General features: G+C 54.8%; 2 protein-coding genes across 4 annotated transcripts in view; one reads left to right on the top strand and one right to left on the bottom strand.

The window, feature by feature from the left end:
- The window catches only part of NR6A1 (nuclear receptor subfamily 6 group A member 1), a 72,357-nt gene extending 58,506 nt beyond the window's left edge, over nucleotides 1–13,851 (bottom strand). For 2 of the 3 annotated variants that reach the window (XM_050980809.1, XM_030231280.2), the window contains exons 1-2: nucleotides 13,668–13,851; nucleotides 2,265–2,324 (exon numbers count right to left, since the gene is read on the bottom strand). In XM_050980809.1, the coding sequence (XP_050836766.1) occupies nucleotides 2,265–2,324; nucleotides 13,668–13,734 (127 nt within the window). In that variant the 5' untranslated portion in view covers nucleotides 13,735–13,851. The remainder of the gene's footprint in view (nucleotides 1–2,264; nucleotides 2,325–13,667) is intronic. The other variant, XM_050980810.1, reaches the window with a different exon arrangement.
- A 618-nt stretch (nucleotides 13,852–14,469) lies between these two features.
- On the top strand, nucleotides 14,470–22,698 carry OLFML2A (olfactomedin like 2A). The gene is made up of 8 exons (XM_030232861.2): nucleotides 14,470–14,580; nucleotides 18,156–18,419; nucleotides 18,536–18,643; nucleotides 18,753–18,938; nucleotides 19,126–19,387; nucleotides 19,498–19,731; nucleotides 19,889–20,074; nucleotides 20,289–22,698. Exons 1-8 carry the CDS (start codon nucleotides 14,515–14,517, stop codon nucleotides 20,888–20,890), a joined length of 1,908 nt encoding a protein of 635 aa, XP_030088721.2. The 5' UTR covers nucleotides 14,470–14,514; the 3' UTR covers nucleotides 20,891–22,698.
- The last annotated feature ends 4,751 nt before the right edge of the window (nucleotides 22,699–27,449 follow it).

The following is a 27,449-nucleotide window of genomic DNA, read 5'->3' as shown; positions in this document are numbered from 1 at the left end:
AAAAGCATGCCTGCCAGATTGTTTTAACATTATGAAAACAAGGCAAATGACTCATTTTTGATGCAGTTTGACATTCTGCCTTTGAAATCTCAAAATTTTCAGCATGCTTGGCAGACTCATTCGGAAGTGAGAGTGCACAATTTGGATTTTTTCCAGAGACATCTTACATGATATACAAGAAAGCACTTTTGCGTTATTTTAAACAGACATTTCAGCCAACTGTTTTTCCTCATGTATACCTGCATGAAAGTAGAAAATACAGAAGTCCTGACAGAGGTGTTCATCTTTACTGCGAGGACATGTGAAAATAATCACTGCAATTACTCTGAATAAGACGTTTTAGACAAAATTACAGTAAAGGAGCCATTAGCCCAGTTTGCCAATGCACGACAAGCCAAAGGCTTGAGCACACATTCCACACCTCTCAAATGCTCTGCATGTACAAATAGGATTAAAATTTGGGTTCCTACTTGGCTGTAAAAAATCCTCCATAATTCTTTTTTTCGCTTTAATTTTGGTAAGGAAGACAGCAAGGGAAAAAACTAAGGAAAGACAGGCACGTTCAGAATGTTTTTAAATCCATGCTTGGGAAGCTTCAGATGTTTGTGTCAGCAACTGTTTGCTGCCTAGCAGAGGCACCACCCCACAGATCCGCCTGTCCCGGGGCACATCAGGGTGACACTCAGTGCTGCCACTGCAGCCAGGGGACAGCTGGGGCTGGGGACAGTGGGGACCTGCCCAGCCCCTCCAGGGCTCCCCCATCCACACCAGAGGCCACAGGGCTGGCTCGTGGTGGTGACTGAGCAGTGGCCACCAGCGCTGAGCGGTGATCGAGAGACAGGAAGACATCAAAAGAACTGGAGGAGCTCGGTTTATTTAGTTTAGCAAAAGTTTATATAAATATCTTCATAGGGAACAGACAAGCATTTTTCAGTTTAGCAAAAGATAACAGACATGAAAGCTGTAGCTAGACAAATGCACACTGGCAGTAAGATACAGTTATTTAAGGGGGGAAAGAGGGTCAGTCAGCTCATGTTGGACAGCCCTGCTCTTTTTCTGCAGATACATTTGCTGGGACAGTACTATGGGAAACTTGGTTATGTTTTAATACCTGGCAAAGCACAAGAGTAAATATGAGCCATATCAGGCCACAAAGGTTCAACAGAGCACCAGCCAATATATCATCATGAACTATACATGTTTCTAGATGACAAATTATTCTATATATGCATGTGAAATTACCTGTTTCCATATAAAAGTGATAAACTGCATGAAAATCTAGCTAGATACCAACAAAGATGTGTTTTATTAATCACCAGGCAAATAACTGCACACATGTTCACAAGTCAGAGCCTACCAAGCATGCACTCACTCCACAGGGCTGCTCTCACTATAAAGGAAGGAAGCAGATTTTCACTCCCATCACACAGGAACCACAGTTCTCCAATAAAAGTAAGTGCAAGTCCACCAGCACAAAGGCACGTGGAAAGGACCATGTCCTGGCTCTGGGAGGCTTTCAGCAGTTGTGAACATCTGAGCATTACTTTGAAATGAGCTGCCAGTTAAAAGTCTGCCACATCTGAAAAATCCACAGAGTTCCCAAACAATGAGATGAAAAGTTGCTCTCAATGAGGGGTTCTGAGCCCTGTGAAGGACAGGGTTTCCCAGTCCCACCAGTCTGACAAGGGCCTGTTGCCATCTAGTGGATTCCCATCGACTGGTCCCCTAGCACAGCAAATGCCACTAGATGGAGTGTTAAGAAGGAATTCTGAATTCCTACTTTTTTAGGTGTCCAGCAGCTCGGCTTTACAAAGTCTCAAGAAATTACAAGCCCAGAATTACCCTGAAATTGAGGAGCATTTCACCAACTGCTCTCAGTTTCACGAGAAATTTCAGGCTATAGATTTTCAAGTGTTAAAATGAAAGACTACAGAAAAAGACTCCCATGTCAACATAATTTACATCACCTCAGGGGTTTCTATCACTCATGCAGGTATCTCCTTCACTGAGATATCTCTGGTGGCAACAGATCTTACTGAGCCTGGATTCTGCTGCTGTAAATAGTGATGTACAGACCTGGTCTGTGCTTTTTCAGTGAGAAATACCTCATCAGCTCTCAGCTATGGGAATCCCCACTTCCATGAACAAGCATCAGCTGTAAAACTTCTCCAAGCCTCTCCCATGGAGTATCAATTCACATCTCTGGATTACCTCAGAATGAGAAATTCTACCTTGTCACACATGGCAAGAAAAGGGGTACTTACTGCCCACGGAGTTCACAGGGAGGACAGGAGAGGAGGAACTCATCTGCTCCACATCTGTAGCTAATGGGAAAGTGAAAATGAGAAAGCTGTGATGTGCATGTTACTGAGAAGGTTTTACTTTGAAAACTTTCATTTGCACTGAAATTGAATACGCATGTCTTCAGCCACCCGAGGAAGCTGCTCTGAGGAGCAGGTAATTTTAACAGCATCAGCTTCCCCCTCTCAAGGTATTTCTGTCATACACATTATCTGTAGATCTACTTTTCTCAGCAGTCATATTAGTAATTTATAACTTGTTACGGTTTGAGTATATCAATTAAGAGCAACTTCCAGCACAAAGAAAGTCTAAATTACATCAGGTTCAAACGGCATGCAGAGCCTTACTATGGAAAGAAAGGACATGATGATCTCCCATCTGTGGCCAGTGAACCTTCAAAAGATTCCTGATCAGAAGAGAGATCCTCTTCCAAAGGCTGGCAAGCTGCTGGAATTTGATCTGGAGCAGCATCAGAAACAAGTGTCTTTAAGCACAAGACACTCCAAAGTTTTATTTTCTAGCAGCTGAAAGAAGAAACAGAACTTCCTGCCTGTGTCTGCCAGTGAAAACCCTCAAAGTCAGAATGTGATCAAAAACAAATGCCAGATTGCCCTCTGTGTTTTGGAAAGGATCCACCTTTCCAGGACTCAAACCAGGAGAAAACCATCTTGCACTAACAGGGTCAGTTTTAACCCAAGATTAGGTAAAGCCAAGATGCAGTCTTTGGGCTTGCTCTCTCTCAAAAGACCACAGCCCCTCTCAGCACATCACCACCAACACCCACGGCAGGCAGCCCAGTCTCCATCTCTGTGATTTTGATGCTGGTAGGTCCCACATAATTACATATTCTGTAACTCTTGTTTAGCTCTAAGACCCAATAAATGCACGCTACAAGTTTGCATTCCTAACCACAGAACACAGCCCCAGAAGCACAACTCCAGCCCACGCCAGGCTTTGCTGCCAGCCCAAATCCTGCCTTTCACATTCTTGCAATTCCCATTTCTGGGGCAGCAGGCAGTTCCTGAGGACCACTGTTTACACTGAAAGTGCAAAGTTCTACTCTAATTAGGCAAAGCACAAACAAAAGTAAACACTTCAGCAGACCATTTTTACAGAACGTGAGAGCAGACACTGCACCACACTGACTGAATCCTGCTGCCATACTTTGATACCACCCCGAGCCTCCTCGGTGTAGCTACTCCAAGCAGCAGCTTTAGTTCATCATGTTAAACACCAGCCATAGCTGAGAACAGCAACAAACACAATTACAGATTTATTCAGCAATGCCCTGGCTTGTTCCTGTCCTACTCCCCACTGGATTACCAAGGCATTTACTGCCTAGAACACCTACACAATAATTTATCATCTTGCTTGGCTCTTGCAGCACTGCTCAGAAAGCTGCATGTGGCACGCTGGCTGCAGACCTCCCAACAGGCTCTGCATTACACGGCACAGGTCTCTGATCTCAGAGAAGAAAAATTATTTTGCATCTTCCTATTTTCCACCTTAATACTATAGTCTCCCTAACTTAAGGAAGTAGCAAGCCATATACTGTACATGTTTTGTAAATTAAAAAAAATATATTCATATGTAGTACAGCCATTTCAGGTTCCTGGAAAGAGTTTTGTCCTTTTTCCTACTGAAAGTTACATATGCTTTCACATACACCCCAGTTAAGTTAAGCCAAGCAGTAAGTGCAGGCTGAAGTTACTCTGCCTCTTTGGAGAGTGGTGCAGAGTGAGCACTGAGCACAGGGGGCTCTGAGCAGGCTGAGGGAGCAGCCCAGCAGATGGTCCCTGCGAGGTTACCTGCTGCTCTGGCACTGGGGTCACTGCCCAGCCCTGGCCAGATGGCACAGGGCAGGCACTCGAGGAGCTGCTGCGAGGGCAAAGGCACTTAGGGCAGTAAGCTACACCTGCCAACAGCTGGAATAGCTCATCAAGTATCATTCAAAGAGCAACTCAATAATGCATGTGCCTTCTGAAGAGAGGTTTCTGAGTGGGAAGTGTTTAGAGAGAGGCAGCACAAATTCTGCAAGTCCTGAAATTTTAGATTGTTCACTGTAATGCCACATTACAGGCTGCAAACAACAGCAGCGTAACTATTTCCCAGTCATACTTGGAAATTTCAGTTCATGCCTGAAATGATGTGTTTTACTGACTGTTTGTAGTGTGTTCACCAGTGCAGACACCGTGCTCACCACCACCCAGCTGCTCAAGTTGGAGTCAGAATCCCCTCAGTGCCCTGTGCTGCTGGGAAGCAGCAATCCCACAGCCTGTGCAGGAACATGGCACAGCTGTGGCATCCAAGAGCAGCAACACATCAACACTTCTGGTCTTGTGCTACTACTGGCAGATGGCATTTATAACATATTAATCTCTAAATCACACTTTGAAGTACGTAGAAGCACAACTGCTTATTCTACACCTGTCCTTGAATAGATGGATTTAAAAATTTCTTTGTGTAAAAACACAGCTGTTTATGAAACACAGCAATGCTGGTTTGCTCTCTTACCCATAATCCCCCACCCTTCCCTCCAGCCCTTTTTATCTTCATAATTAAATCCATTAAGTTCCTAAAAACAATTAATCCAAGGGAGAGGAGATATGGACTAATAACCAGACGAAGATTTTGGAAAGTGGATTGCTCTAAAAGAGGAAAAGGACAGAAATCTGCTCAGCTCTCAAGAGCTGCTGCTGCCAATACAAGTATTTACCTCCTGACCTCTCTGCCCACTCAGTGAACAGTGCCAATTGTTTTCCTCTATTATATACTGTTTACAAGCCCTGAGTGGTATGAAAGGAATTAATAATTCAGCTCATGAAGCTGATGACCTTTATTGGGGTGCCCCTATTTGCTGAGCAGGAATCAGAGCAAAAAGCTCCCTTGAAACCACAGGGTTTCTTTTGAAGAGTTTTTCACTTTACAGCCTAATAGCATAAATCAATTATTTCTCCTGTTTTAAGCAGCATTGCTACTATTCTCAATACCTCAATTTCTATCTCCCCTTGTATCAAGCAAGGCCTTGTTCTTTGGCTTTTCCAATGGTCTGGGTAAACACACTGGCAAGGCCAGCATGGAGAGCTTTGCAGGATCAGGAACATTTGGGAACACCAGCTAAAAGAGATTATGCTATTTTGAACTTCTCTTGACCTTTGCCTGCCCTTGTCCCTGTTCATGCTAATTGAAGGGGTATATGGGCTACTCCTAAAAATGAACTTAGCCCAACAGTGTTGGCCCCAACACTGACTCCCAAGGACAAACACAGCATAATGGCCACCAGTTAGTACTTGAACTCAACTGAACAAAACAGCCCAGGTTTGCACCCAAAAAAACAGCCCAGGTTTGCACCCATGCCTGCTAGGATGCCATGGGAGACTGCATCAGAAGCCTTGCCTAACGCTAAGGCTAAGGACAGAATTACTCTCTCCTCATCTCATCACAGAAGGAATGAGGTTGCCCAGGCATGATCTCTCCCCTTGGTAAACCCACAGTGAATGTTCCCAATTACCTTCCTGTCCTTCAAGTGCCTGGAAATGCCTTTTGGGAGGATTTGCTCCATACCCTTCCCACTGAGGGGCTGAGACAAGGCTGACCAGCCTACAGTTCCCCAGAGCAGCTACTACTCAGCAGAGCTGAGCTAAAGGTGATTCATTATCCCTTATCAGCTCAATTTTACTATACAGAGACATTCCTCCCCTTTCCCCTACATTGGGTAGAGCTTGTCTCACCTCAGCGCTGAGAACACACACTGTTTGCACAGAGGAGTGGGAAATAAGGTCATCTCCTGATAAATATTTTTACTTATTTTCATTTACATGGAAAACAACCCCAGTTGCTGCTTACCAACAAAACCGAAAGGAAACCTGCAGAGAGATGCATATTCCATGTACCTGCACTGTATTCTTCAATGAAGTCTCTACAAACACTGTTATTTTAAATGCCTGTTTACATTCCAGTAAAATTCTGTCAGCATGCTATCTGATTTATTGATGCCATCAAAAGTCACAGGATTCCTGACGTGCCTCCCGAGGCACAACAATCAAAGCAGAAAGGAGATGCATCTTGCTGTGGTATCAGCATTACCACATACCTCATGGGTTTCCAGAAGCCTCTGTGATTTCTGGGACAGGGCACAGTGCTCTTCTGGAACTGAAGCTGCTGCTTCCCTGAGAGGTTCAGCAGGCTCTGCTCCTGGAAAAGGGGGTGCTGTGGAGGGAGTACCCCCGAGCCAGCTCGTGGTAAGAGCAAGACTCAGAGCAGCTCTCAGCCCGCTCACTCCTCTACAGGGGACTCACACACATCTGGCATCTTATTTCAGACTTTTAGGCTACCAAAGGGGAAGATACAGGCAAGCACCAATGCTTTTTAGAACAATTATGATGATGAAGAAAAAAGCCTGTCCTCGAAGGTGATCATGTCTCTGTTTCACACCCAGTGCCTCTCAGCACCCCAGCCCAAAAGCACACTGCCTTTGTCTCTGGGCATGAGATTTTTGCATCTTCTCTACCTGGAGGATGTTTTTGGTTTATTAGGGTTTTGTCTACCAGGCAGCCCAGCCTACTCCAATATTGAAAGATCAATTGCATAATCAGTCTGTAAATCTGGGGAAATTCTTTATTGACTTTTTGATCACTGATAAAGTGTTGGCCAACATAAGGAATACCACCTCAGCAAAATCCATCTAGAGTGCTCTGGAATTACCTACATTAAAAAACCCAGAATTGACTGATATTATACAAGAGATGCCATTTCTTTAAGAGTTAACATCAACACAGATGAATACTGATCTCCTGATAAATAACAGCATGTTATGATATACAGAACATGGCAGAAATTGTGTCACAAATTAGGCAGCATTCCCAGAGGCAAGTGCACTGGTTAGAAGCAGCCCAGTACCTGGACACCTGTCAGTGTGGGAACAGAGATGGCTGTGGCTCTCATCTTTGTGAGGCCACCTGGACCTGGCTGTGGCTGCAGGAACTGACCAGTCCTTGAGAGTTGAGCTTTCTCTTCCATCACTGATTGCAGCTCACGCACTGCAGCAACCAGAGCCAGGAGCACTTCCCTCTCAGCCCAGCAGTACTGGGCTGCAGTGAAAGGCTCACATGGAGCATTTGGCCTCCCAGGGACAGGGATTACCAACGGGCAGCAATCAGGGGAAATTGGATTCCTTCTCCCCACCTACCTCTCTGCCTACTGTCTCCCATGTTTGCAAACCGCATTAGCTCCTGCTGCTTGCAATTCCAGAAACACTTCCCTTTCTCTTTGGGGCTCATGCCAGCCACATCTGCCTAGTGCTGCAATCTCATTTTGCAGGATGCCACATCTCTTAGTAGCTTTTAATTGTGGTAACACATCTAAGCATCTTAGAAAGCACATCAGAAACTGTCTGACAGACAGAAAAATGCTGTTCAGAACAGAAACATCCTTCCTGACACTCGGGTATTTGTCTCCACTTGTACTAGAAAATTACCTCAACGCAGAAAAATATCTACATTTTTAAAGAGAAGCCTCCTAATCTTTTCAATGAGAAATTAATTTTGGATTGAATTTAGTATACACTGCTGCTCTGAAGAACAATCTGACTCGTAATTGACTCTTAATCTACGTTAAATAATACAGCAGTTTATGTTTTGCTGATTTCCATGAAAAGACTGGGCACAGTTTTGTCCTTTTTAAAATCTATGTTGGAAGACATGATTAAAAGTTTTACAATTGTTACATGCATTGCTACAGGAAATCTATTTGTATTCTTCCTTTTGGAGCCCCACAGATGGTGGTGTTCTGCTTGGGCAGGGCTGGTCCCCCTGCACCCCACCCAGCCATGGACCACGGCCACGCCTGAAACATCTCACTCTCCCCAGGAAAAATCACCCCAGTATGATCTGCTGTCTGCTGGGCTGAAGGAGATGAGAAAGGCTGTGGCACTGCCATTTATTTTGCCATGATTATGGCATTTCTTATGTAGCAATTACTGCAGAGGTTTTCGTAGGGGAAAAAAAAAGCTACAAACAGGTCTCTTGTTCCAATTTATATCATCTTACTAGAATATTTTGTAGTATTTCTTATTTGAATTTCAAATTATTATTTGAACTCTTACTGGAATTCAAATAATCCCTATCCTACAATAAAATATCCTACAGATGTTGACAACTACAGTTCACTTATTATTGGGCAATCTATAGATACTTCTTTTAGCATAACCCAAAGACAGAAGAAGAGGTCAAACCCCCCCAGAGGTGCATTTCTTCCCCAGTACCAGTTTGCAACAGAAGTTGTTTCAAACTTATGCTGTTTCATGAAAAAAAGAGCAAAAGTTTAAAATTCTGATCTTCTAGATAGAAACATGCTGTTGCTGGACCTGCCACTTCAGAACACGGAGGTTTGGGAACAGGAAACAAACCCTTCATCTACCAGCCATGGAAAAGAGGTAAATGAATAAAAAAATCTAAGAAGAAAACAACTCAGCATTACTGAAAGCAAAACCTTGAGTGCAGGCTGGAGCTGGTGATGCAGCACAGCCCATGGTGTGCACAGACTGCCTTTTACAAAAGCTGGGTGTAAGTTACCACTGGTGAGTAAGGACCAACACAGCCCCTTCCCTCTGTCCCCATGAAGGGACATTTCTGGCAGGGCTGGCAGTCCCTGTTTCCCACATTGTGTGATTGATCACTCTCTCCCCTTAGAAGAGTTGATTGGTTTCCTGGTGCCAGGAAAATGATTGATGAATATTTCAGGCCATGGGCCTCTCTTCCTGCTGGGTGTCCTTTTCACATGTCTCCAATGGGCCTGGGGATTTTTTTCAAGACTAGGAAGTGTCATTTTTATGGATATCATCCTGTGATAGGGACAGTTCACTGAGCAGAGGCCTTACGTAAATCCAAGTGAAATACTAAAGGTCAGCTCAAGTGTTAAGGTGATGGAACCAGCTGGCAGAGCCAGGTAAGCAGGAAAACAGAACTGGGCAAAGAAAAGCTTCACAAAGCAGCAGCAAACAGGAGGCACCGAGCAGCCACACCCTGAGCTTGGCACAGCAGCAAACTGGTACCCAACACTGGCACCTCTCCTCAGCTTTGTACACCACCACGAGCACAGTAAATGGGAATAGCCCCTGCTTGTGACCCACAGAAAGGGCATTTCCTTAGCACTGTTGATAAAACAGGCAGAGGATAGAGAGTCTCCTGGCAAAAGCACTCACAAGACATCTGAAACAACATACTTAGGAATAATTCCTTGTCGGTATTGCCAAACAACATAAAGCTACAGCTGTGAGACTGAATGAAGAGATTTTTGGAGGACAAGCTGGTGTTTGGCAGAACTTTCAGAGACTCAGAGTTCTTTTACAAATTTTTACTACAACCATGACAGCCATCATTCAATCACTTGGATTCAGGACCTGAGGGCTCTGCAGCAATTCCCACAGGTAACCCTGGGGCTGCTGAGCAGCAGTTAATGAGAATAAACCCTGCATTGCCAGGAGCCCCGTGCACATCCACAGGCCAGGGGTACAGCACCTGCAGGCTGGGGAGCAGGGCAGGGAGCCCACCACGATGAGCACTGCAGACACTGCACCCACATTTCCTGCAGGCTCAGCTGCAGAGCCTTTATCCAACCAGGGAATTCTGTCCGAGGGACATCACAGTCCAGATTATGTTCCCACAAAATCCCCTGAAGGTTTCCCTTCAAGTTTCAGCTGGGAGGTACTTCCAGGCAAGGACATCACAGCAGTTTGCAGTCAGCCTGGCATTAGAGCTGTGATAGATTTTTACTGTTCTTTGGGGATTTTTTTTACAAAGGAAAAAAGGGCTTAAAAAATTAATCTTTCACACTAACCAGACATTTCCCTAAGTTTCAATTTCCCCATCTCTACAAGGCTGCAGCTGGGATGATTAGGCAATGGAAGGTGGACATGTAACTTGTGCTCTCTGAAGGACGCAGGTCCACCCTGGGTAAATGAAACCTCCTTATCGAAGTGCTGGGGAGAACTCAGATACCCCAGGCATATACTGCTTCCAAGATAAGTTATTGGCAATCATTTACCAATAAAGAACTTCACTGAAGCCAGCCTCTCCGTGGAGTATTTCCTCTTTCTAACAAAACCTGCACAGAACCATTTTTATCAACACATAAAATCTGGAAGTCTTCTAATTATGTAATTAGAACTGTAATAATTAAGACCAAAGCTAAAGCTCGAAGGGTCCCCTTGTCCCCCAACTTCCCTTTCTCAATTAACTCTGCACAGTGATAACCACTTTGGCTTAAAGGCTAAAAAAAGGACAGGATCAAAAGGCTGGTTTAATACAGCTGGAGGGAAAGAATGCATTTCAGCTCCCCAGCAGCCATCTGATGAAACCCTGGGCCAATTCCCTATGTAAATGACTTAATTAGAATTACCAGATTACACTGCTGAAGGCTTTATTTAAATAGGCAGTTTATCAACAGGATAAACTGTGCTCCCATTCTCACAGAATGCTGGTGTAAATGCATCTGTTCAAAGCTCTACCACGTAGAAGTTGAACAGTAATTCAATAAACCACTGGCACGTTTTCCCCACCAAAAAAAGAAATACCACAAAGGACTTGCCAGAGGCAGGACAGAAAGACAGCGATTGCTTCGAAACAATCAAGAATTAGTCTCCCAGATGGGACAGTTCCCTCATTTTCTATAATTCAATATCTTTAAATTGTTTTATAGCAAAGCAGGGAAAAAATCCTGTTGTTGCAGTGTCCCATCACACACTGCATCTGCCCAACATACAGCACTAGTCCTGCTCAGCACAAAAAGGCATGCATAAACCCATTTTCCTGATTAATGATCTACAGAAGCCATCAATACCAAATTCCAACTTTGTACTAAGAGGTATTTTTCCATTTTTACCATCAAATCAAACAAAGGAGTTAAGTTGTTCCTAAATTACAAGTCTTTCACTTCCCATCACAGAACTGAGAAAATAATGCATAGGATTCTGAACTATTATTATTTACAAAAGCAAGAGGCATCCACATTAAACAAGCCAACACTGAGCTAAAATAACACTGTAGCTTCTTGTTTATTCAGAGACATTTGACTTCAGCAGCGTTGCCATTCGACAACTCCATTTGTTTTTCTTCCTAAATCTTCAAAGAAATGTTTATAGCAAGTAAACTAAGACCCAACTATATCAATGAAATAGTCTTTGTTAAGCAAAGGCTTATCTCATCAGATGCAAAGCAACCAAGCATAAAGAACCACTAAAAATGTCAGTGTGTGCCAGTAAAGTTTGGGAATGCTGTGGAAAAGGGAAGGGATGCAGGCAAAGGGACTTTTCTTTGAAAACCTTACATTCTTTGTGCTCTGACAACTTTCCTCTCTTCTCTGGTATGAAGTTTATCCAGATCAGTATCTGCCCATCTGAAACTCTGATCGTTTTACGGGAACACAAAATTCAAGTTTTCTGTTAAGTTCCTGATAAATCTGTCTTCCAAGACCACGCTACACAACAAAGTGTCCAAAGTTACCTTAATTCTAGCTAATCTGTTGTGTCCCTATTTTAGCTAAGACATTAAATAATTAAAACTATGTAAAAGCCATCGTGTCTCACTCACAGAGGAAAAAGATGCCAACTGAAGTATAGTAAGACTGATCTTAAATGGGACCCTGTTGAGAAATAATTGCTACTACTGCAGGAAAAATGAATGCCTTAATGAAATTGCTTTAAAAAAGCCCCTGGTTTTATGCGTTGCTATTGATTTGCTCAACGACAAAATGTTTCTTACATGGAAGAGGAAGTACTCAAATTGGCAAGGGAAAACCATCATCTTATATTCTAAGAACGTCAAGTGTCCCCTCAAATAATGAGGCTGCAATTGCCTGTAACTGCTGAAATAAAACTACACCCTGCATTTCAAAGTTCTCCTGAGGCTTCTCTCACTGAAGGCGCCAATAAACTTGCAGCAGTTTACTCTGGGTTAACACAGAAGCCACGTGCACAGCTTAAGTTCATTAATGATTTTAACATTAACATTTTAACACCAAGAATACAATCTGACTTTTATACCTCTGTCCTCGTACAATTTTCACTGGTTTCGTTAAGATGCTGTTCCTCAAGGTATCAAAAGTATTATGAATCTTTCTTAAGAAAACGAAACATTCAGAGTCTTCATTTGCCATTATCATTTGCAGGTATTTTATAAAACCATGAATTAACAGCCCAATCTTTCCTGCTCCTCCCCCAGAGGCTTTAGAAAGACTGAAGGTCAAGCAATGTCTCAACACGGCAGCAGTATTTCACATTTTTGAAGGCAAAGTAGTAAAAGGTTGTTACATCACCCATTCAAAAGACTAACCACAGCCACAGGTACGTCTGTCACAAGAAACAGCTACGCAAGAAACTCTTAAAGCTAATCTGATTAATCAAAAGAGATTTCCCTCAAAATCCCACATCTGCGGGAAAAACAGCAAATGCGGACAAAGCATTAACACTGTTGTGTTCTCAGGGATGCTAAAGCAACAGACACTTCACAAATTAAACCAGAAAGTTCCAAAAGTATTAAGGCTACATTCAAGCATTAAGAGTGTTATTAGAGTGTTATTAAAGTATCTAAGAGTATTAAGTGTCTTTCATCCAATTGGACATCTAATTAGGTGAGGAGGAATAAAGTGCTTCCAGGGACAACTCAACATTACACATCAGGGCGCTTACAGAAATGCCCATTTCTGCGGTTCCCACACTGCCTATCTTTCCGTACCGCCCGTATCTCGAAAACCGAGGATGCTGCCTGATAAAAAGCCTCTTTTGTCTGAGCAAACCCTTTGTAGAGAACCCGAGTACCTTAAGATGGTAAAATGCAATTGTAAACCATAAAAATTGGCAGGGACATTCAAGTGCAGATGCGGCATCTGCATACGGGAAGTGTAAAAGGGTCCCAAATGGTGCCCATAAACCCCGGGCAGGGACCGGCCCGCAGGGGCTGAGCCAAGACACCCGCGGGGCACCGGGAGCAGCCGCGGGGCACGGCCGGGACACGGCGGCCGGTACCGGGACCGGCGGGGCAGCCCCGGCACGCTCGGACCGAGCCGGCAGCGGCCCCGCGCCGCCGCAGGCACCCGCGGCTGCCGGGGAAAAGGCGATTCCTGCGGGGCGGGTGAAACCCGCAGGACACGCCGGCCCGGCCGAGGGCACCCGCTGCGGGCGGCGACCCCCGCGTGCCCCCGAGCCCCGAGCGGGTCCCGGCCCCGGCCAGGGGCAGCGGGGCAGGGCGGGCACGGCCCTTTGTTGCACCCCGCGGCCGAGGAAAGTTGCGGGCCCGCATCGGGCAGGCGGAGCCCCCGGTACCGCCGGCCCCGCGCCCCCGGCCCGCCCGGACCCCTCGCGCTGCACTCACCGCTGCGGGGCGGCCCCTTGCTGGCGGCGCGGGGCTCCGGCAGCTCCGCGGGCGGCTCCAGCTCCATGGCGGCGCCGGGGCCGCGCCGGGCCGGACCGGGCCGGGGCTCGGCGGTCTCAGCGGCCCCGGCGGCCGCGCTGCCCCATGGCCGCTCGGGCGCTGCTGACAGCCAGGGCCGCGCCGCGCTCGGCCGGGCCGGCCGCGCCCCGCCCCCCCGGGGCACCACGGGAGCCGTAGTCCGAGCGCCGCCCGCGGGGAGCCGCGGCCCGGCCCCGACGGCCGCGCCCCCGGCCCGCCCCGAGCCCCCGGCTCGCCGCGCCCCGCCCCAAGGGCTCCCCGGGCCGGTGCACCGGGAGCGGCGAGGCGCCAGGGGGCACCCGGCGGCCGAGCCCCGAGTGCTGCCCGCGGCTCCGCGCACCGGCAGAGGGGAACCGGGCACCGGGCACGGGGCACCGCGACAGGGCCGAAACCGGGCACAGGGCACGGGGCATCGCCCGGGGAAACCGCACAGCCCCGGCGAGGGTCCAGGCGGGCCCGCCCGGGGGCACCACCTTCTCCTCGGGGGGACCGGCCAGCCCGGGGAGGGACGGGCAGCCCCGCACGGGGCACCGGGCAGCCCCGGCGCGGCGGGAGCCCCGGTAAGGGCACGGCCAGCTCCACCCGGGGGGAACGCGCCGCCCCCGCGCCGCGGCGCCGCTGCTGGGGCCGGTGCCGCCGCCGGGACGGGGCGGGGCGGGACGGGACGGACGGGCGGACGGGACGGGCGGCTCCTCCCCGCCGCCGGGACGGGACGGGACGGGCCGGGCTGAGCGGGCGCTCGGTGCGGGCGGTCACCGCCGCTCTCGCCATGCGGGCGCTGCTGCTCCCCGCGCTCCTGCTCCCGGTGCTGGCCGCAGTGCACGGCGCCGCCACGGTAAGGACGGGCCGGACCGGCACCGGCACCGACTGGGTTCGGGACGGAGATCGCGATCGCGGCCGGGAGCGATGACGGCGGTGGTCGGGAGCGGGCAGGGGCAGCCCCGTCGCTGCGGGACCGGCCTGATGTCGCCGGCGGTCGCTGCTCTCTGTGCCCGGACGCAGCGGCGGGGGCGCGGCCCGACACGGGCAGCGAGCGTGGGTCCCGGGAAGGGCCGGGGGTTCGGGTGCCGGTGCTCCCAGCGCTGCGGGGGTTCGGCGCAGGGAACGAGCCGGGCTGTGGGCGCGTTCGAGAGGTTGGAAGGTGCCCAAGCCCCGGCGCTGCGGTGATGGGCGCTGCAATGAGCGCCTCCGTGCCAGAGAGAGCAGCCCAGACAAGCCTTCCCCCGCGGGGATGGGGAGCGGGAGCGGGACCGGGAGCGGGGGGAGCCAGCCTCCCCCGTGCGTCCAGGAGCCCTCGGTTCCAGCTGGAAGACGTCTCCCACGGGGTCAGTGGCCGTAGCGGGGCCGGAGCAGGGACACCGGGACCCAGCCCAGAGGAATGATGGTGGGAGCAGCTACTGCTAGGATCACCAAATGTTAAAAAGACTGGATTTTCCAAGACATTTGGTGGGAAACGACGCTAACACAGCTGTTGTGGGGCAGCACTTAGCTTGGAATGGATATCCAAAGCCTGGAATGCCCTGTTGCTTGGCTTCCCGGCAGGGTGCCAGGGGTGATGCTGGCAGGACTCAGCGATCCACGAGGTGCCGTCTCCCTCCCCGCAGGTGCTGCCTGCTGTGCTCCGAGGCGTTTTCTCAATGAGATCCCATCGGTGGGCATGCGTGTGCCACACAAGCGCTTGGCATGGCCGTGTCCCCGTGACTGACACGGGACGCCCGAGCAGCGCCAGCGCCCCGGGCCTGGCCGCTGTCAGCCACGGCCCAGCCCTGCCAGCACCGTTCTGCCTTAGCTGCAGGACGTGTTTGACACCTTGTGCCAAGCCTGGGAGGAGGAGGAAGAGGAGGGTGACATGGTTTCCCTCCCATGACGGGGACATGCCTCCCAGCAGCTGTGCCAGAGGCGTGTGGTGCGGCAGCTTATCAACACAGCGTGTTTTCCTCAGAGACGAGTCCTCTGGCAGCAGCCAAGGGACAGCTTAAAAGCTGGCCAAGGGTCATTGTCAAAGGTCCCGCTTTCTCCAAATAATGTCACAAACTCTGTGCTCACATGGATGCTCTTGCAAGAGGTCCCGGAAACTGGGAAAATTACCCAGCTCATAAAACTTGCAGTGAGGAAACCCTCAGCAAAGTGCAGGGACACTCTCCCACACCAGCCATGGGTATGCAGCCCCAGGGGAGCTGGGACCTGCTCGGGAGGAGAGGGAGCAGCCACCTGCCAGCACCCTGGGCTGGGGTCTGCAGCGAGTGGGGGATCCAGGGGAAGAATCACCAGAGCCCCTGCAGGGCTGCATCAGCTCCCCACGCAGGTTTCCTGGGGAGCTCGCAGATTCCCACCTGCAGAAAGCAGAGCAGCACGGGCTGCCTTCTGCACCCGCCTCCCCAGCCACCCGTGCGCTGTTGGGGAGAGGCTCTGTGCGTGCCCTCCCTGTGCGGGCTGTCCCCTGCCGAGCCGGGCAGGGGCTGAGCGAGGGCAGCAGCCGAGGGGCCGCGCTGGGCGACCCTCACAGTCTCCCCGCGTGGGAACCTGGTTTTAATACTTCCTTGCTTATGGGCTTTTCTGTATAAATAGAGCATGCAGTTCCTGTTTAGGGAAGCTGGCAGACGGCACAGCGAGGTTTAGTGTTACGGCCCCACGTGAAGGTGGGCGGTGGCCCGGGCACAGTTCAGACACCCGCAGCGCGTTTGCCCACGCGGGACGGACGTGGCCGGGGCCGGACGGGTCTCTGGGAAGGGGCTGGCCCTTCATGCCGTGGGAGAGGTTCTGTGCGCCGGAGGCCTCCCCGCTGTGCAGTGTCACAGGGAGGGGATGCACAGCGCAGGGTCCCCTGCTCGCTCAGAACGAGCTTCCAGCGCGGGCAGCTGGAAGCAGGCGGGGTCACAGCTGTGCCGGCGGTCGGGCTGTGCTGCAGCAGTGCCACCTTCACCGGGGCTGCTGCTCTGGGGGCTGCCAGGAACGGGGGAGCCCAGCTCGGAACTGAAGTGGGCCTCCAGTGGGCAGGATCTCTCACGGGATTGCCGCAGGGATGTGTGCTCGCCGGGCCGCACACGGATGGACACTGCCCCCCAGGACAGCCCAGCTCCGGGCGCTGCTGGGTGTGTGCAGAGGGGCCGCAGCTGCGGCGGGGCTGGGAACCGTCCTGCCTGTTTGCACAAGAGCCGGTGGCCATGGGGGAGGTCAGGGGCCCCGGGGACGTGCGAGCCTGGCGAGGTGGTGTTTGGGGAGGGGGTCCCTGCCCTGCTCCCTGCTGAGAGCTTGATTAGATTCTGCTCAATTTACAGCCCTTTGGCTTCCTGGTGTTTCCCTTCAGCCAGCAGGACCTGGTTTCCCTTTGAACGAAAGAGGGTTTTTTGAAATGCAAAATGTGTGAGGTTTTGCAGCCCTTCAGAAAGGGGAGGAAGCCCCTGGCCCGTGTGGGCTGTGGGGAGCTGGGGTCCGTGCCCAGCTTAGGGAGCCGCAGTGCCGCGGTGCCGCCAGTCCTGCGGCGCAGGAAGGAGGATCCATCCCCGTGTGGCCCTGGGTGCTGCCTTGGGCCAGGACATGGAGCCCGTGGGCCTCTGCCCTTTCCCACGCTGCTCTGTGGTCCGGGGAGGACCGGGAGCCAGAGCTCAACTTGTTTCCCAGCTCTGCCACCGTTCTGTTTCCCAGGATGAGTCAGAGTCCCTGTGGGCAGAGCCCTCTCCCTCCGGGGTCACCGCACTGCCTCTCCCTGCTCTCCCACCCTCCGGGGGGCTTGGAGCAGGCACATCCCCACCCGTGGGACACCCAGAGCGGCCTGGCCACGCTCCTGCCAGCCCAGGGGTCCCGCGCAGGTGCACAGCCGGTGGCAAGGGGCAGGAGGGACTCAGCTCCCCTGTTCCTGGGCCCAACAGGAGAAATGAGCTGAAGCAGCCGAAAAGCACCCTGGGCTCTGCGGCGTGAATCAGGGCCATGTGTGGAAACAAGGGAGTCCTTGAGCCTGTGCCTCAGGCCATCGCGGCAGACTGAGGGGCCGAGCTCACCCCGAGGTGGCTGCATGTCACCACAAACAACAGACCCTGTGTGGGCTCGGAGCCGGGCCGTGGGGGCACGGAGGCGCTGCTGGGTGTTCTTGCCACCATCCCTGCTCAATGAGGTCTTGCTGGAGGCTGGGAAGCAGCCACGGAAATGAGACTGAAGTACCTGGGCCACAAAACACTGCAGGAATGAGCAGCTCCCTGGGCTTGGTCACTGTCAGCCCGGCTGCAGAACGGTGGGACAGGGTGCTCTGGACTAGGCAATGCCTCACTCCTTTGGGCACAGCCACGAGCCCCAGGAGCAGTGGGAGATCTCTGGGCAGGCAGCAGTGAGGGAGTTGGCTGTGATGGTCGGCTGGGGTTGGCGAGGCCCTGCGGGACACCCGGATGGGCGCCGGGCTCATCACGTGTCCCGCAGGCTCTGGGTGATGTGGACCAGGTCCGGATGACCTCCGAGGGCTCCGACTGCCGCTGCAAGTGCATCCTGCGGCCGCTGAGCAAGGACGCCTGCAGCCGCGTCAGGAGCGGCAGCGCGCGCGTGGAGGATTTCTACACCGTGGAGACGGTGAGCTCGGGGGCTGACTGCAGGTGCTCCTGCACCGCACCCCCCTCCTCGCTCAACCCCTGTGAGAACGAGTGGAAGATGGAGAAGCTGAAGAAACAGGCCCCTGAGCTCTTCAAGGTATCTGTGGTGTGGTGGGACTGGGGGCCAGACCCCCTCCCCACGCTGCACTGCCGTGCCCCTGCCCCGTGCCCCAGCCCTTACCCCAGGCCCCATCCCTCTGTCCCCCACCGCAGCTGCAGGCCATGGTGGACCTGCTGGAGGGAACGCTGTACAGCATGGACCTGATGAAGGTGCACGCCTACATCAGCAAGGTGGTGGCACAGATGAACACGCTGGAGGAGGTGAGTGAGCTCCAGCAGCCCCATCCCTGAAGTGCTCCCCACTGCACAGCTCAGGACCCTCTGTGAGCTCCCTCAATGGGGCTCCAGCCTCTCCTCTCCTCTCCTGCAGACCATCAAGACCAACCTGAGCAGGGAGAATGACTTCATGAAGGAGAGCGTCCAGCACCTCACCGACCAGATGAAACGCTACGAGAACTACTCTGACATCATGATCAGCATCAAGAAGGAGATCTCCAACCTGGGCTACCAGCTGCTGCAGAAGGATGCGGCTGCCATCCCTGAGAGCAAGGCACAGGTACCCCCGGGGCCCAGCCCCATGCAGGCACAGTGGGTGCTGCCCGGCAGGGCCAGGCTCCCCCAGGCTGTGGAGGATCCTTGGGGTAACCCCTGGGCTGGTGCCTGTGCCCACTGCCTGGCACGGTGGTGGCAGGGAAGAGGAGGGCATGGGAGGGAAGGGGGTGTGACCAGGCTGTGCCCCCCAGGACACGACAGGTGGCCGGGAGAAGGAGGCAGGACGGTACCCCAGCACCCGCAAGGCACTGGGGGACAGGGCAGGCCCCCGAGCGCCCAAGGAGAAGCCGCTGAAGCCCGAAAAGCCCAAAAAGGAGAACCCCAAGGCCAGAGCAGGGTCACAGCCCACGGCCAAGCCCAAGCCCCTGGCACAGCAGCAGACTGTGGTCCGAGGCATCACGTACTACAAGGTCGGGCAGGCGGGAGCGGCGGAGGGTCCGGCCGGCAGCCGCGGTGAGTCTGGAACCGGGTCAGGGATGGGGGCTGGGAGGGCACCTCTCACCGAGGGGGGGGCCAGGGCCTGCCCCTGCAAATGCACTGACCCCCGGCTCGTCCCCCCACAGAGAGCCCTGTGAGAGGGACGGCTGTGTCAGAGCAGCAGGAGGACAGGGGCCCCCCGCCCCCCTCAGCCGAGGGCACCCCAGCCCAAGCTGTTGCACAGACAGAGACCACCGTGCCCAGCAGCACGGCTGAGCCCAGCACTGCCCCGGGCCCCCGCAGCACCGCCCGCAGCCCCCCCGGCCCCGCCCTCGGGCAGGGCACCGACAGCACCGGGGACCCCGAGACACCGAACAGAGGTGGGTGAGAGGGGGCAGCTGGCAGAGGGCACCCAGCCCTGTGTTCCCAGTGCCCTGGCCAAGCTAAGCCAGCAGGAATCTGCCACGGGGAAGGAGCAGGGAGGGCTCAGCTGCCTGGGCAGGGATAAACCTTCCTCTTCCTCCCCCTGGCACCCAGTGAGGGAGGCGGAATGCGAAGGCACCATCGAGTCCGTGGAGCCCCCCAGGGAGCACCACAGCTACGGGCGCAACGAGGGGGCCTGGATGAAGGACCCAGCAGCCAAGGATGACCGCATCTACGTCACCAACTACTACTATGGCAACAGCCTGGTGGAGTTCAGGAGCCTCGACAGCTTCAAGCAGGGTGAGGGGCAAGTGGCCGAGTGGGCACAGGGGCCCTGGCTCCTTCTAGGTGGGTGTTCAGTGCTGGGTGACATCAGCTGTGCTGGGCCCTGGGGCGGTGGGCAGCTGAGGAAGCATCCAGAGGGCAGCGAAGGTGACACACGGCCCCTGCTGCTGCCAGCATCCTCTGGCCATCGTGCATGGAGGGTCCCAACACCTCTCCCACCCACCCACAGGCCGCTGGAGCAACCTCTATAAGCTGCCCTACAACTGGATTGGCACGGGGCACGTGGTGTACCGAGGGGCCTTCTACTACAACCGTGCCTTCACCAAGAACATCATCAAGTATGACCTGAAGGAGCGCTACGTGGCAGGCTGGGCGCAGCTCCACGACGTGGTGTACGAGGACACGACACCCTGGAAGTGGAGGGGCCACTCAGACATCGACTTTGCTGTGGATGAGAGCGGGCTCTGGGTCATCTACCCCTCGGTGGACTATGACTACTCCCAGCAGGAGGTGATCGTCCTCAGCCGGCTGGACCCCGTGGACCTCTCGGTGCGCAAGGAAACCACCTGGAAGACGGGGCTGAAGCGCAACACCTACGGGAACTGCTTCATCATCTGTGGCATCCTCTATGCTGTGGACACCTACAGCCAGAAGGAAGGGCAGATCTCCTATGCCTTCGACACGCACACAGACACAGAGGCAGAACTCAGACTGCCCTTCCTCAACCACTATTCCTTCACCACGCAGGTCGACTACAACCCCAAGGAGAAGGTGCTCTATGCCTGGGACAACGGCCATCAGATGACCTACGGGCTCAGCTTCGTGGTCTGAGTGCCCGGGCGGGTCCCACTGCACTCCTGCACCCACCCTGCGCCATGCATGGCTGGGGCACCCTGACGCAGCCTGGCCCTGGCACCCCAACTCCAGACAGGGCTGTGGCAAGAGCCTGGCTTCCACCCCAAAACCTTCCCCATCTGCTATGGCCATCACCTGCACCGTGCCCACTGTGCTGCAGAGCAGGGGGAGCCCGTAAGAGCAGCCCCCGGCAGACAGACACCCCTGTGACAACGTGGCCCCTGGGGCCGTGGCAGCTCGGCCGGCATCGCCTTCCCGGGACACAGAGAGGAGCCCAGCCCCGCATCCCTCTGCCGCTGCTGGCACCGCCCGCCCGCCCTGCAGCAGCGCACCGAGCGCCTCCCGCACTGCCCGCAGCCCGGCCACGCTCCCCGCACGCCCGCCGGGACCGGGTGTGCCATCGCTGCCAGCCGTGCCAGGGCCGGGACAGCCCCCTGCCCCGCCTGCGCCCAGCCCCGTGGGGCGGGCGGGCCCCCTCACTGCCAGGCGCCCGGAACAGGTGCCAGCCGCTATTTTAAGAAGTGTGGTTAAGATGCCTTTGCTTTTGCTGATCATGAGTTTGTTATTTAAATGCATTCACTGGAGCCGTGCAGGAGCCTGCCTAGGGTGTCCTGCACGCACAGCAACCTGCACACCTGCCCTCTCACCTGCCCTCTCACCTGCCCTCTCACCTGCCCGCACCCAGCAGTGGACAGGGCAGCCCGAGGGCCTCTCACTCCGTGTGAGGCAGAGTGAGGGGCTGCGAGCGCTTGGCTTGGTTTTGGTCGTTTTAGACATGAGCAGTACTAAAACATAACCGATGTGAGAGCGGGCTGCGTGTGTTGTCATCTGTCCTGGAGCTGGGCAGGGAGGAGTGGGCAGGGTGGGTGCTCACCATCCCCATCCCTCACTGTCCCTGTCCCTCGCCATCCTTATCCACTGACCCAACTTCCATGGCCCGGTGTGCCAGGGGTTGCTGTCACAGCTGTAGCACACCTTGCAGGCACGTCTGCCCAGAGCGGGCACCCCACACTCTCCCAGCAGCACCGGCACGGTGCCACGGCAGTGCAGGGGCAGGAGGGTCCCGGGACAGAGCCGGGACAGGAGCCCCTGCCGGGTCCTCGGGACAGCTTTGGCATCGTCCGGCCTGAGCTGCAGCCCGAGAGCCTTCGGGAGCCGAGGCGGGAGCAGCTGAGCGTGGGCACGGCGAGCCGCTGCCCCGACGCTGCTCAGAGCTTGGCAAGGGCGGAGATGCCCGGGGCCCCCGGGTGAGAGCAGCCCCCGCTGCACCGCCCTCCCGTTCCTGTCCGTGCGTGCGGCCCCTCGGCCCCGCCAGGCCCCGCACACTCCGGCCGCTGGCCGCGGGCGCCTCGTGCTGCGGAGCTGGCACCGACCGTGTCCCTGGATGCGGAAAGGTTTCCCACTGCGAAGTCCTGAAGCTGGTGCCAGGCGCGGGGCAGCCTGGCTGCCCCTCTGCTGGCCCCACGCTGCTCCTAGGTCCTCCTCTGGCTCACAGCACCACCTGCCCCTGCCCCTGCCCCTGCCCCTGCTCCTGCCCCTGCTCCTGCCCCTGCCCCTGCCCCTGCCCCTGCCCCTGCCCTGCTCTGCCCCGAGCCCCCACGCTGGCCATGCACTGCCCCCTCTCTTGGCTGTGGGTCCTCGCCACCAAAAAGGAGCCGGCCGACTTTTCCCCCCGACTGGTCCCTGCCAGGCTTTTATCTAGCGATCCCCAGCAAATCCCTGTACAAACAATACGGATTTCTGACATTTTTTTGTAGTAAAGTAAACTCCCAGCACATCTCTAATTCCAGGGCTTTGTTGTTCTTCCGCAGGGGCTGCCGTGGCTCCGCGCTGTGCTGGGCTGGGCTGTGGACACCCCTCCGCTCCCCTCGCTCAGAAAACATGGGAAGGGAGGAATGAAACCCACATGGTCAGAGCACTACGTCGGGCTGTGGTGGGGAGTTTCAGTCCCAGCAGCCCTTTGTGAGCTGATCTTTGTTCTGGCACGGGTCCCCGATGGCTGGTCCTGGTCTCTGGTCCCATGTTCTGCTCCTGGTCCCAGTTCAGTCACAGAACAAACCAGGCTGGGGAGGACAGGGGTCCCCAAGTGGGGACATGTGGGTGGGGGCAGGATGGGCTCCCACTGTGACAGGAGCTGCTGACTTCCAGACATTCCTCCTGTGCGTGGCCGGCACCACCTCGGCTCATAACATGATTAAAAGATTAAAATCTCTCAGTTCAGCAGCAAGCAGCAAATGAAGCTTGAGTCAGGGATGCTGGGGGGCTGTGGTGCTCGAAGCCCCCGTGACAGCAATGTGGCGCCCGGGGAAGGGCAGCTGAGGCCATCTGGGCAGGTGGCTCTGGTGCCCAAAATCTCCTCCTGTCCTTGGTGCAGCCAGGCAGTGAGCCCTGATCCCCCCCTCTCCCTTCTCAGTTACTGGCCAGGCTGGTTTGTTTGTGGTGGTTTTGCCTCCTTCCTGGCCGTGCTGCCCAGGCTGGCGTCCTGCTCTCCCCATGGTGCCAGCCCAGTGCTGAGCTGTCTCGGGGCTGAGCTGAGCCGGGGGTGCTCAGTCTTTGGGTGGGCAGGATGTGCAGTGGGCAGGTGGCATCCCGGCCGGAGCCTGCCCGTCGCTGCAATCTGTTGGCACCACTGAGGGTGCGCCAAAACTTCAGTCCTTGTTCCACCCCAGGAGCTGCCTCCACCTGGATCCCCTGCAGCTCAGCTGTCTGGGCACTGCCAGGCTCCAGAACCAGGGGCTTGGCAGAGGGCTCTGCTTAGGACATGGTGCCCAGCTGTGCCGTAGCCCCCAGGTCATCCCCGGGGAGCAGAAGGCTCAGTGCCAGTGCCCCAGCCCTCATGCTGTGCCCCCACCCACTTGCTGTCCATGCTGGGACATGTTTGGTGGGAGAATGTTGGTGCCACCAGGGCCTCTGGTCAGTCTCCAGGAGCTGCAGGGAGGTGCGGGGACATGGTGTGACATGGGGACACAGGTGCCAAGGCTGACGACCCCGAGCAGCTGTGGGAAAGGGCTGGGCAGCGGGTGGTGGGCGGTGGCGGTGGCCGGAGGGAAGGGAGGGGAGCCACGGGCCTTGGCGGTGCCGCCGCTGACTCACTCACCAGTGGAAACAGAAATCTTTCCCAGGCTCACAGCACCAGCTCCACAGCACCCCGGCCTTGCCATGGCAGCCCCCCAGGCTGGCAGGGTGCACCTGCACACACCCCTTCCCTGGCAGGGCAGGGCATGGCACGGCACGGCAGGGAGCGGGGGGCTCTTGTGGCTGGGCTCTGCTCAGCCTGATCCTGGGGCTTTCTCCATCTCCCTAGGGATGCACGGCCAGGCTGGCTGGGAGCCAGGAGCCCCCAGCCCTGGGAGCCCCCAGGCCGGCGGGAGCTGAGCCCTGCGGCGCTGCGCCTGTGTCCAGACACTGCTGGTATTCATGGAGCAGCAGGACCAGGGCAGCGTGGGGCAAGTCCTCCCCCAGAGTGGCCAACAAAACGGGCATTCAGGGTGGCTGCCCCGGGCAGACCCAGGCCATCTGCGAGGCCAGCGGGACGCGGCATTTTCCTGCCAGGCCTCACAGCCTGGGGCTTGTGGTCACCAGCTGCACCAGACACGCTGCTCGCACGCAGCCACGCAGGGCCAGCTCTCCCAGCACGCCTGTGCCGGGCATGGCACGGCCGAGGGCACCGGGTGTGCCTGGGTGGTCGCTCCCAAGCTCCCTGCCCACAGAGTGCTTGGCATGTCCCTCCATGTCCCACTGTGTGCAGAAACCAGGGCCAGCCCTGTGGCAGTGCTCAGGGCAGGAGCCAGGGACTGTCCTGAAGGAGGAAGGTGACCGGAGTGGTGACAGGAGCAATGCCAGGGGTGTTAGGAGACCTGGGGATTGTCCATTGCAGCAAACACCAGCCACGGGAGGTGAGTCCCAGGCTTTCCTTGGCAATATTTGGTTTACAGTTGGACTCAGTCTGGAGGGTGTTTTCCATCCTAAAGGACTCTGTGATTATACAGCTCACATCTGCCTCTGCCCCTCTGCAGCCCCTCCTCCCCCAGGCCCTGCCCCAGATGCAGAATCAGGTCCAGGAGTGGGTGCTGCCAACTCCCACTGACACCATCCGCTCCGGGCCGGTCCCGCTGTGCTGGGCAGAAACATCTGGTCCTGTTGGATGTGTTCCATGGCACAGGACCAGGGCTCCCTCTGCAGCAGCAGCAGCCCTGGGCCGTGCCCTGCAGCCAGCCAGCAGCTGCTCCTCCATCCTCATCCCCACCCGGGAAATTATTTATATGTTGAAGAACGTCTTTTCCCAGGAAACCTCTCCAGTGCTGAGGGACATCTTCAGTTACAAGGAGCAAATAAACAGTTTGAGCTTCTGAGGCTCTGCAAACACCAGTGCCAACCCAGGGCTGGTGTGGCAGCTGTGGGGTCAGTGCTGCAGCACGGTGAGGTCCCACACCGACCCCACAGCCAGGCAGTACAGGGGACAGGGGCCACACAGCCTGCAGGGACACAGGGGACATGCTGCATGGTCCCCACAGAGGCAGTGTGACACTGGGGTGCTCTGGGGAGTGGGTGGCCCTTCCCTGGGGGTTCCTGCCACCCTCTGGGGACCAGCAAGGCCAAGAGTGTTCACTCAGCCCTGACAGCAGTGGCTTCTGCCAGGGAGCTGGGGCAGCTTGGGCACCCTCTGGGGCTGGCTGGTAAAGAGGGAACCAGCACAGACCACCGAGACCCCAGCCAGGACAGGCTCTGCCTTGCTCTCACAGCAGGAACAAGAGTGTTCTCCACCTGTGTCCTGAAGGAACTTCTCACTTCCCCTCTGTGTCCTCTCAATCACTCTGTTGTTCCTGGTCACTTAAAAGGCTGCTTGTCTGCAGGATGTCTCCTGTGACAGGACAGGGCAGTTCTGATGGAAGGGCCGGACTGGTTGGTTTTGTCACACAGCTATGGGTGGATGGAGTAATTCAGCCCCAGGATTCAGTGCAGTGCCAGAAACATGTTCACCTCCTCCTCAAATGGCTGCTGGGGGCTGTGCACAGACTGAAGCCTGAGCTGTTCTCTGGTACTGCCTCCCACTTCAGCATGGGGATGGCTCCTGGATGTTCAGTGCCTGCTCAGTTGGGGCTTTTCCCCATTTTTGTGTCTCCCACCCTCTTGTTACTGATTGGCATGCCAGTGATCTGTAGTGACTGGATCCTTGAGACAGCAGATCCTCTCTCAGCAGTGCAGCTGCTCCTGTGGCTGGGGTGGAAGGTGACACCTGGAGCATACCCTGACACTCACCAGTCTCTGCAGTGCTGAGTTCGGGCTGTGTTTTCTTTGCTGTGCAGTCAGGAACGCTGGCAGAGGCACCAGGCTCCCCTCAGCCGTGCTGCTGGGGCAGCACAGGGCACACAGCTCTCCAAAGAGAAGCCCAAATGCAGCCAGGCACGATCTGGCAGCAGCCACCTGCCCCAGCCTGCCCTGATCCCAGCTCAGGGACCAGCCCCTCTCCTGTCTCCATCTGGCATCAGGCTCCTGGGACAGGAGTGTCCAGTTCTGGGATCCTCACGGGGGGTGCTCCTGCTCCTGGGGGTGAAGCAGCTGATGCTCCCCTGGAGCAGCTCTGCCAGCCCCAGCAGGACACACGGACATGGACACAGCCCCCTGTGACCCTGCCTGCCTGCCTGGGAGCAGAGCCGAGCCAAGGAGCCGTTCCCACACGCAGCCTGCCTGGCCCAGTGCTGTGCCAGCCCCGCTCCTCTCGCTGCCAGACACGTCCCACGCACCCCATCCAAACAGAGACAAAGCCAGCACAGCCCAGGTGACATCACAGCACAGCCACCCCTCGCAATGCCACCATGTAGGGAAAATTCCCTGCACTGAACGTGATTGGGCCTCTCTGGATAAAATTAGCTTGAGGCTTAAAAATCCTTAATTGAGGCAGCAGAATTAAGATATTTTTCCTAAACAGAATCTGGATCCAATCTAGGAACTCCCTAATGGATAGGGAATTTTTTTATGTTCGAATGCATTGGCTGCACTAATACAAACCATGAGTGCTGCAGCCCTCACGCTCCAGCAGCACTGTGGAACTCTTCCTCACAATCAGGACCAAAAAAGGCTTTTGGAATTGCTGCTCCATCTCTGAGTCCCAAAGAACTCCATGGGGGACAAAGACAAACCATTTAACCCGTGCTGTGCTTTGCAGGTATAAAGAAGTGTGGAATTGTGAGGCAATGGATGCCCTGGGAGTTCAGAGGTGCCATCCTTGGAGCTCAGTTCTTTTTCATACCCTGAGCTCACGTGCCCTCAGCAGCACCTGCACGCACGGAAAGAACACCTGGTGTGAACACTATCCCCCCCTGAGCTGCCCAGGGATCTGAACCAAGTGCTGACAAGTTTCCATGATGTCCTGGGAAATCCCTCAGCTAATTAATTTCTATTACACTGGCACAAGATAAAATTTTAAACTGTGATAGTGATAAATATTGACTGACTACCAACATTTGTGAAAAGCTTCCCTTCTACATCAATCTCAGGTTAAATACTTCTTACATGTTTGGATGAACCAGCCTCA

The sequence above is a fragment of the Serinus canaria genome, chromosome 17 (assembly GCF_022539315.1).
Source record: "Serinus canaria isolate serCan28SL12 chromosome 17, serCan2020, whole genome shotgun sequence".
Classification (NCBI taxonomy): domain Eukaryota; kingdom Metazoa; phylum Chordata; class Aves; order Passeriformes; family Fringillidae; genus Serinus; species Serinus canaria.
Note: the sequence above shows the minus strand (reverse complement) of the source record. Positions and strands in the feature narration are given on the sequence as shown.